At 34.0% G+C, this 9,877-nt stretch overlaps 1 protein-coding gene across 1 annotated transcript in view; it reads left to right on the forward strand.

Annotated features, from left to right (window-relative positions):
* The first annotated feature begins 2,856 nt into the window (after positions 1-2,856).
* LOC111691799 (neuroligin-1-like) overlaps positions 2,857-9,877 on the forward strand; it is a 96,601-nt gene continuing 89,580 nt past the window's right edge. The window contains exon 1 of the mRNA XM_023455153.1: positions 2,857-3,076. Coding sequence (XP_023310921.1) covers positions 2,857-3,076 — 220 coding nt within the window. The remainder of the gene's footprint in view (positions 3,077-9,877) is intronic.

Genomic DNA, 9,877 nt, shown 5'->3' on the forward strand with positions numbered 1-9,877 from the left:
TAATAATAATAATAATAATAATAATAATAATTTTATTTATCTATATAGTACAATAATGTTTACTATTTATTACAGACACATATTACATATAGACAAATAGGAATAACGCTCAGTTCGCTGCATCAGCAGGGTACTGTTCTTCCGCGCTTCCTAAAGAGAATAAACGATTCTAAAAAAATATATATTTTAAAATAGATGTGGGGACTAAAAAGAAAATATATAGCATATAAAAAATCAACAAATAATAGAGAAGTATCTTAAACTTGACTATTTAAAAAGTAAGATTTGAGAGATATCCTAAATTTGTAAAGCGACATTGGCATTGACATTGCTGCTGAGGTATTACTTAGATCATTATATAGTTTGACTATATTATGGGAGAAGGACCGTTCAAAGAAAGCGGTTCTATGTCTGGGCATAGATAATAAACCTTTATTTCGTATATTAACATTATGCACGTCCGTCCTAAATGTTATTTTATTATAGAGATACGGAGGAGTTTTTGTAGAAATCAACTTATGATAAAAACAGATTGCATGATAATTTCGTCTAGTTTTCATTGGGAACCACTTCAGACTCTTGAAAGCGGGAGATATATGATTATATTTTTTAATGCCGCATATAAATCGGACACAAGCATTTTGCATTCTCTGGATTCTGGATGTATCAGTACTGTCTATACAAGGATTATAAAGAACATCACAGTAGTTAAATTGAGACAAGACCATAGACTCACACAGTAGCATCTTGATTTGCTTACTTAATATATGCCGACTACCGTATAGAAGTTTTAGATTTGCAAACGATTTTCTCAACATTGAATTTACAAATGATTTAAATCTCAAACCAGAGTCTAATATTACACCCAGGCTTTTAGCTTCTCTAGTAACAAAAAGAGGTTCATTGTTTATGCAAATATGCATTGAGTGAATAACTTCATCCAAGACAGTATTTCGACCAAAAAGTAGAACGGAAGACTTAGAGCCATTTAGCTTTAAAGAGTGACCTGTCGCAATAGTGGACAGAGCTGTTAAGTCACTATTAATTTTCTGGCAACAATTAATAGCCTCAGACGGTATAAAAGAGTAATACAGCTGCGTATCGTCTGCATAGAAATGATATTTACAATGGTTGATAAAGGTTTCAAAGTTCAGCGTATACAGAGTATAAAGAAGTGGACCCAGAATAGATCCTTGAGGTACTCCGGTTGACATTCTAACTTTATCAGATACTTTATTATTAACAACCACAGATTGTACACGATCACTCAAATAATTTCTAAAAAGCAGTATAGACTGTTCCGCGAGGCCCACGAAGTGTAATATGGCTAATAATATATCATGGTCGAGTGTGTCGAAGGCCTTACTAAAGTCTAACAGAACCAATGCACTGATTTTACCGATGTCAGCTTGGCCAATAATATCATCTGTAACGTTTAAAAGGGCAGATAAGCAACTGTGTTGTTTACGGAAACCTGATTGATGTAGAGGCATTAACTGATTGTTGTTGAGATAGTCCCGCAGTTGGTTTTCAATTATTTTTTCTAGCACCTTAGACAAGACTGGGAGGATTGCTATAGGCCTGAGGTCTTTAAATTCAGTTGGGTTAGAAATCTTTGGGATTGGTTTTATTAGAGATTCTTTCCAGCAAGAAGGATACACACTATTTTCTAAACAATAATTAATTATATGTGTGACTAACGGAACTATATATGGACAGCATAATTTTATAAAGGTTATGTTAATACCGTCGGATCCAGTCGCCTTGGTGGATACATTATTAATTATTTTACTAACTTCTTCTTCATTAACTCTAGAAAAAGCAAAACTGTTGGGTATATTATTCTTCGTATTAGAATTATAAAAGCTAGTCCATTCGTGTTTAGTGTTGTTATCAACTTGCTGAATCGAGGTTACAAGAAAATTATTGATAGAGTTTGGATCTGCTAACTCATCAGGGATAGTTGGTATTACTTTGTTAATAACATTCATACGTCTCAATTCTCTCCAGGTGTCCTTTAAATTGGAAGTGCGAAATTTGTATCCGAAGTAAGCCTTCTTTTCATTTTTTATTGCTGCATTAGTATAATTACGCCATGCTTTATCTATTCAGCCTGATAACACTGGATACATTCTCGGAAGGTTCTGGTTTGGTAGCAAGGTTTTTAACTGAGCCGTTACGGAATTGTTTTAATACTTCGGATTTATGAAGCTTTGCTTTTTATGCCGGCTTTATCCCTTATAATCTTCGCAACAGGTACAAAAAGTCTTGAGCGGACTGGTCACTAGATGACTGATCTAAGTCTTGAGCGGTGCATTTGCTACAAATTTGAACAATGTTCTAATTTGCAAAGAAGTTTATTACTATGGTTACAAATGTTTGAAATATATTAACATGTTTCAAGTGAAGGGGTGGTATAAAACGAAATTATGTAGTGCATGGAATTCGATCAACGAATCCGGAAAACTGCTTTGGTTGTTCTAAATAAGAAAGGACGATTTCTAGGCATTGAAAGGTAACCAATACGCTTGAATTCGGGTTACGAGATACCAGAGCCGATTTTCGATCATAGTTCCTGGGAGTTCCGCGAATGAAATTGATTCACAAGGCCAGGTAGATGTAATTTACACATATATTGCGAAAGTATTCAGCTTCAGTCGTAATTTATGTAACTTTTTCGAGTGATATCTTCTTGAAAGAAAGCAATATGTTACGTATTTTGGACACATTTCTCATATTTTTACAGCAACCTCGGATGTTCCGCAAGGGTCCAATTTGGGGTACCTGTGTTTCTTGTACTTATGTTCTCGTGGAAATCGTACACTCTGTGCTAAGACATGGTCTAATTGTCTTAAGATGTCTCCAACAAAATGCTGTCCAGATGCCCTTTGCTGGAGTGTTTGGAGCAGTTTACGGTTCGTGGATAGTTTCGGCGAATGCATTCGAAACATACTAGGTGATTTTGATTCCGTTCAACATCTTCTGCTTCACAGCATGATGGATGGTCGACTAGATGTCCTCGAGTATATGCAGCTACTTATNATGCCCTTTGCTGGAGTGTTTGGAGCAGTTTACGGTTCGTGGATAGTTTCGGCGAATGCATTCGAAACATACTAGGTGATTTTGATTCCGTTCAACATCTTCTGCTTCACAGCATGATGAATGGACGACTAGATGTCCTCGAGTATATGCAGCTACTTATAATGGAGATTTCTTCACGTAGAGAGTCTGCAAATGACTGCGTAGCCCAAATTCCAAAGTTGAGTGAAATTTGAATTTACTCAAGTAACACCGTTTTAGGGATAGCTGAAGATGAATGTATGTTTATTGCTTACCCAAAACACAGAGGTCGCGAATAAATGAAAAAAATCTTTTGTTTTCATTTATATTTCTTTTTTGTAGATATTTTGACAAAAGGCATAGTTCCAGAGGAAAATGAATGTCATATACTGAGTTTTCGGGTATATTCTTGTGTAACAATTGATCATTTTTGCTAAATTTGTACCTATATTAAATATTTTTTACAATTTAGCCCAACTTACTTCTATTTCAATATTAATATCTAATAAGATGTACCAAAAATATTACAAAGTAAAAAGCAAAAAACTGTTTAGGAACTCTTAGCGACCTTTATGTTTTATACAGGAAATAAGTAGGTATAAGTTTATTTTCATCTACCCCAAAAACATTCCTATACAAAATTTCAAACATTTTGAAAAACTTCAATAAAAAATGTTTGAAGAGTCATAGGTTTTTAAGGAAGCAAGTGTATTAAGAATCTTGAATTTGTGACTCATTCGCTTTCGGGTACATTGGTCAATATTTTTACTACCATAAAACTTGACAATAGTGTCAACAGCGGTCGTTGAATTGTTTTATTTATACGACAAAATAGCATTGTATACAACTACGTATGTTTTTTTAACAAATCATTTTAGTAGTTATAAATTAACAGAACGATTTTGATAGAGTCAGGGGATTAAGGCAAATATTTGTACACATTCAGATTTACAAAGGTTAATCTGTAAAATCCGCAAAATAATTTAATGCCTCCCTAAATAAACAACGTGCTATGCATATTTGAATTTCATGAAATTCAGTAAAATATATTCACGCTTTTCAAGAGGAAATAGTTTGATAATTTCTGCTGGAAGATAAACTCGCATAATAGGAAGCAAGAATCTCGCTGGCAAGTACCGACTTCCTATTCCTCGAATTGTCTGTCTAGGAGAGTCCTGAGATAAAGGAAAGGCAAAGAGATGAACGCAATGTCAGAAAAATTATTCTCGCTAAATTATATCCGGAACTCAGATCAATACGCAATTACATTATCCAAAGTTTAGTGGTTCATTTTATATTACAAATGAATGCGGAGATTGGATTGCGTCGAAAATTTACGTTGACTGTAAGCTTTTCGAGAATAATTTTCTTCGATTTCGAGGCACTACATTGGTTGTTGCTGAGAATGTTATTTTTATACATACATATATACGTATTTCTACTGGAAAATCCGGTAAATAAAATATCCGGCGTAGACGTTTATTAAAATCTTATACAAATTCTATAGGAATCAAAAATTGTAATGTAAATATAAATTTGGACTATTTTTTTATTAAGGCGGCTGCAATGTGGTACGGGGTTGGCTGTAGACCGGATTCTCTTTTACGTAATTTTATTCAAACAAATGCCTTCTGATAACAGCATTCTTTACATTATAAGAATATATACAGGGTGATTCAGAACTTATTCGAAAAACCTTTAAATAAGAAGTCGATATCACCAAAAAAGTTATAATAAAAGTCTAATGGATTTCGCGTAAAAAATATTTAAAGTTCAAACCATTAAAAGGAGTACGTAGCTGGGCAACTGTACTTCAACGGCATCTGATAACAAAGAAAAGTAAACAAGTTTTTGCGCTTTGAGCGCGTCTGCCTGGTGAATAGGATTGGTGTGGGGATATGCTCTCTATAGGTGGTAAACGAACGAGGTCAGTAGTGTTGTTTGTTTTATTGTGGGAGTGTCAAAATTTTCAAAATAGCTCATGTGTACAGCAATGCTGAGTTAATGGACATGATTCTTATTTGTGGTGAAATTAGAGAAAATGCATTGGCAGTTTTGCGCTTGTATGCGGGTCGATTTCCCGATTGACAGACGCCAAATCATGAAACTTTTACAGCAGTGGTGCAAATCGTGGACGAGATGGTGGCCCCAGGCGACCACAACGTATTTTAACAGCTGAAGAACAAGTGTTAAATATGGTCCGTGAAATCCGCGAATAAGTAGAGGTGTATCAATATCTCATGAGCCGCGAAATGCGTGGCGTATCTGCATAATTCTTCTAATAAGCACGTTGTGAAAACATTGACTCAGAACTAGACCATGTGCATCATTACAAGTAGAAATGAACTAAGGCGCTCGGGCATCAATAAAGTCAACTGGCGAACGTTCGTTATATATATTTTTATTGTTTAAATTAAAATAATAATGAATAGAGCATTTTATTATGATATTTGTAATCGGATCAAAGGCTTGTTTACGCTACGAGAACTCGAGAGAGACTGTGAATAATAGGTGTAATGTTTTTAGGACGTAGAATAATTTAGGCGACGGTCGGAATTATGTTTCTGCGCATATGAAGGTCAAAGCTCATAAGATTTTAAAACACCTCTACAAGGTAGACAAGTGCCTGGAGTATCCCAAACAACCGTGTGGCGCTTACTACACGAAGCTCAGATATACGCATACTACCCATCTACCTTGTTCAAGCACTGTTACCAGCGGATTATCCATTACGAGTTAGGTTTTGTGAGTGGTTGTTGTAGCAAAATGCTGAAAATCTCCAATTTAATGCTGATGTACTAGTTACAGATGAAGCTTTATTTATTCGAAATGGACACGTTTGAGAATTCGAAAAATGTGCTACTTTTTTAATAAATTTCATGTTTGTAATAATGATCAAGTACCGCAATTCTTCTTCAAAATTAATGCAACAAAATTTTGTACGTTTTAAAGATACGTTACTTGCTCAGATCTATCTACAGTGTGTCCATTTAAGTTATCCGCAAATGGGTAACTTTTTTATTATCAATTTTACAAAAAAAAGGACGTTAGGAATCTAAACTTAGGCTTAATTTTTAATTCCAAGTAACATTTTCCCATTACATTCTTCTCGAAAATAAAAGTTATTTATAATTCTCCCTTGTCAAATTTGATTTTTTTTAATTTTTGGTCACCCTATAAAAAGTGGCGAAACATCAACTATTTCCGATTTTAATAATCCCACTATCCGCGTCATTGTACAATAACAGGTACATGTCTGCCTCTGATCTGATCGCATCGATCAGTTTATTCGATACGTATCTAGCGCCATCCTAATGCCTGCCCTGTTCACCTGGCGTGCCGGTGAACAATCCAGGTTTTTTACTGAGGGACGTTGGCGGTGCATTTCATTGTCGTTTGTGCATTTGTGAGCAAGTTTGACGCTTTGCTTAGTCGAGTGTATGACACATGTTTTTAAGACAGTCAGTAGCATTGTGTATTGTGAGCATAGAGCGGTACCCGGCTTTTCCACAGATTTAGCCTATTTTGGTTACTACAACGCGTATTGCTACTTACTACCATAATACCTATATACAGATTACTACTGTTTTTTTATTTGATTGTCGCAACAAATTCCAAAAAAGTATTACAGATTAGCTAGTTTGGGATAAGTTTTGACGAATTACATACTATAATATTCTGAGCATATGATTGTAGATATCTAACATTATGAGTCATAATTGTGAATGTTGATGTATGAGTAAGATCTGAATGTGGATATCTAATACTTTGAGCTATATTGAATGTACATATCTAATAATTTGAGACCCCAATCTGAATGGGGATATTTGTCATTCCGAGTTACATCTGAACGTGGATATTTAAATTCTGAGTTAGATCTTAATTAATCATTTATGAGTGATTTATTGTTGCACTCAATATTTAGTTAATTTCAAACCAAGTCTGGGGAAAAAATGACTCAATAATAGTTAAATTTAAATCATATTAGAGAAAAAGTCACTCTAAATTTGTTTTATATACTCAGAATAGAGTCAAAAGTCGCTCAATTGGTAGTTAGCAGTAACTCGGATTTGAGTAAAACTCACTCATTTCTGATGCAAAAGTTTCACTCAGTTATACTCATACTAATACATATCGGGTGTGGACAGAAATTGATATATTATTTAGTGAAATTGAGTGAAATTTGAGTGAATTTTTTTACAGTGTATTTTTTCATAAAAGCTTGTCTGTCATGTTATAAATTATAGATACTTGTTACGTTTTACTAAAGTACAAACTTTTAAAGATTTGCAATCTCATCACAGTCAAGCTTACTTACTGAGAATCGAACTGTCTGTACTTCCAACAGACCACGACATATACTTTCTTTAATACCTCATCGTCTCTTTGTAAGATGAAAGCTACTCTTTTTGTTTGTCACTTCGAAATATCGACATACATTCTTTCGGGGTATTACAACGTGCAAATCAACCAAGATTTTCCTTGTATGTATTTACACATCAGAATGTGATATACAGGGTAATTAATTAACAATGGGAAAATAGAAAACTGAAGATACTACACGTGAAATAATAATAATAATCTTTATCTTTATTGCCCAACAGATAACATCCATTTATAGGACTAATTGTTTACAGAAAAGTTAAATGCGTAACATGCATATATATAAGACACATCGAATGAGGTACGCAGAAGGCTAGTAATATTGTATGTGCATACAATACCCAAAAAAGAACATATAATATTCTTATATAGAATTAAACCTAAATAAAATCACCATATCTTATACCAACAGTTTCAACTATCTGATTGAGGCTGCTAAAATTAAGATCACACAAATCTGATATTTTATTGAAATTTCGGCACATAATATGTACTGGGGACATCATGAGACACTGCGACCTTGCTCTAGCACAAATAAATGTATAGTTCTGATGAGAGTTTATACGAGGAATACAAAAACAAAACTGGCACAACAGGGATGGACATTCTAGATTATTGTGAAATAAATTATATAAAACTTTTATACTTGCTAGAACTCTACGAAACTCCAGAGAAGGAATATTGAATCTGTTAAGTAGAGTAGATTGGTTATAGCCTCTCTCCGGATAAAAGCCATCTATTTTGAGTGACATAAATTTCAAAAATTTCCTTTGTACATTTTCCAATGACAGCTTCAGATAGTTGTAACGTGGGTACCATACCAATGAACAATATTCAAGCTTAGATCTTACGTATGAGTTATACAGAGACTTAAATGCAATTTCATTTGAAAATAACTGACAGTTGCGCACGATACAGCCTAACATTTTTAAAGCAGATGAAGTAATATCATTTATATGTTTAGAGAAAGTAAGTTGTGAGTCAAACAAGACACCCAAGTCTTTTATGGAGTCCACCCTGTTAAGTACCTCAGAATTAATTTTGTAATGATATGTTACTGGATGCAATTTACGAGTGTAAGTTACGACCTTGCATTTCATTATATTTAATTCCAGACAATTACTAGTGCACCAGTCGTTTAATAAATCTAATTGGTCTTGTAACTTTTGACAATCCGCAATATCCGACACTTTGCCAAACAACTTTAAGTCATCAGCAAATAAAAGTTTTTCACAGCATATTTGAGATGTTAAATCGTTAATAAAATATAAAAAAAGTAGGGGTCCTAAATTAGACCCTTGAGGAACTCCAGAAGTGGCTGTGAAAATACTAGAATTGTGTCCAAAATACGTAACGTATTGCTTTCTATTCATAAGATATGACTCGAAAAGGTTGCATAAATTATAACTGAAACCGAGTGCACTCAATTTTTGTAAAAGAATTTTATGATCGACACGATCAAACGCCTTTGCAATGTCAGTGTAAATCACATCTACTTGCCCTCGTATATCAAGTTCATTGGATATGAATTGTGTAAGTTGACATAAGTTAGACACTGTAGATCGTCCACGCATGAAGCCATGCTGATCCCATGATATTAGAGTTTTTGTAGCAGGATAGATGCGATTATAAATCGCTATCTCGAATATTTTTGAGAAATTGCAAAGAATTGAAACCGGTCGATAATTCTTAACTTCGGTGTTATTACCACTCTTAAAGATCGGACATACTCTCGACAATTTCCATATTTCAGGAAACGTAGATGATTTTAATATTAAATTGTAAATAATAGAAAGTGGCTGTAAGAGAGCTCTTGCACAATCTTTCACAAGAAAAGCCGGTATCTTATCGTGACCCGATGTCATTTTGTCTTTTAAACTATTTATTGCCTCTAATATTTCTTCATCAGTTAAGCTCGTTATATACAAAGGCATTACATCATGGCTACATAATTGCTGAAAAGGATAATCCACGTTACTATTTGTCCCAGAATAAACACCACTGAAATAATCGGCGAAAGCGTTAACAATAGATTTAGGTGAGTCGAAAATATTTAAGTCATAGGTAACTGAGCTAGGTATTCTAGATGTGCCCTTTTTGTGTTGAATATAAGACCAGAATTTGGTAGGGTCACTTACTACTGCATTTTGTATGCTGTTGATATGGTTCTTGTAAGCAATATTTATTTGTCTTTTTATCAGAGACCTCAGCCGTTTAAACTCAAGCAAAAAGTTTACATTCTTTTCCTTTTTATATTTTAATCGATATTTATTTTTCAACATGATATTGTTTTTTATCTCAGTGGTGTACCAAGAAGGAAATTTATTCTTGCGTTTAAAAGAATATGCTGGAACATGACGATCCAAGATAGCATTAAAAATAGCGTAAAAATCAGAACATGCACCATTTACGTTATCAGTATTAGACAAAGAGC

This window comes from Anoplophora glabripennis, unplaced genomic scaffold (genome assembly GCF_000390285.2).
Source record: "Anoplophora glabripennis isolate ALB-LARVAE unplaced genomic scaffold, Agla_2.0 scaffold289, whole genome shotgun sequence".
Taxonomy (NCBI): Eukaryota; Metazoa; Arthropoda; class Insecta; order Coleoptera; family Cerambycidae; genus Anoplophora; species Anoplophora glabripennis.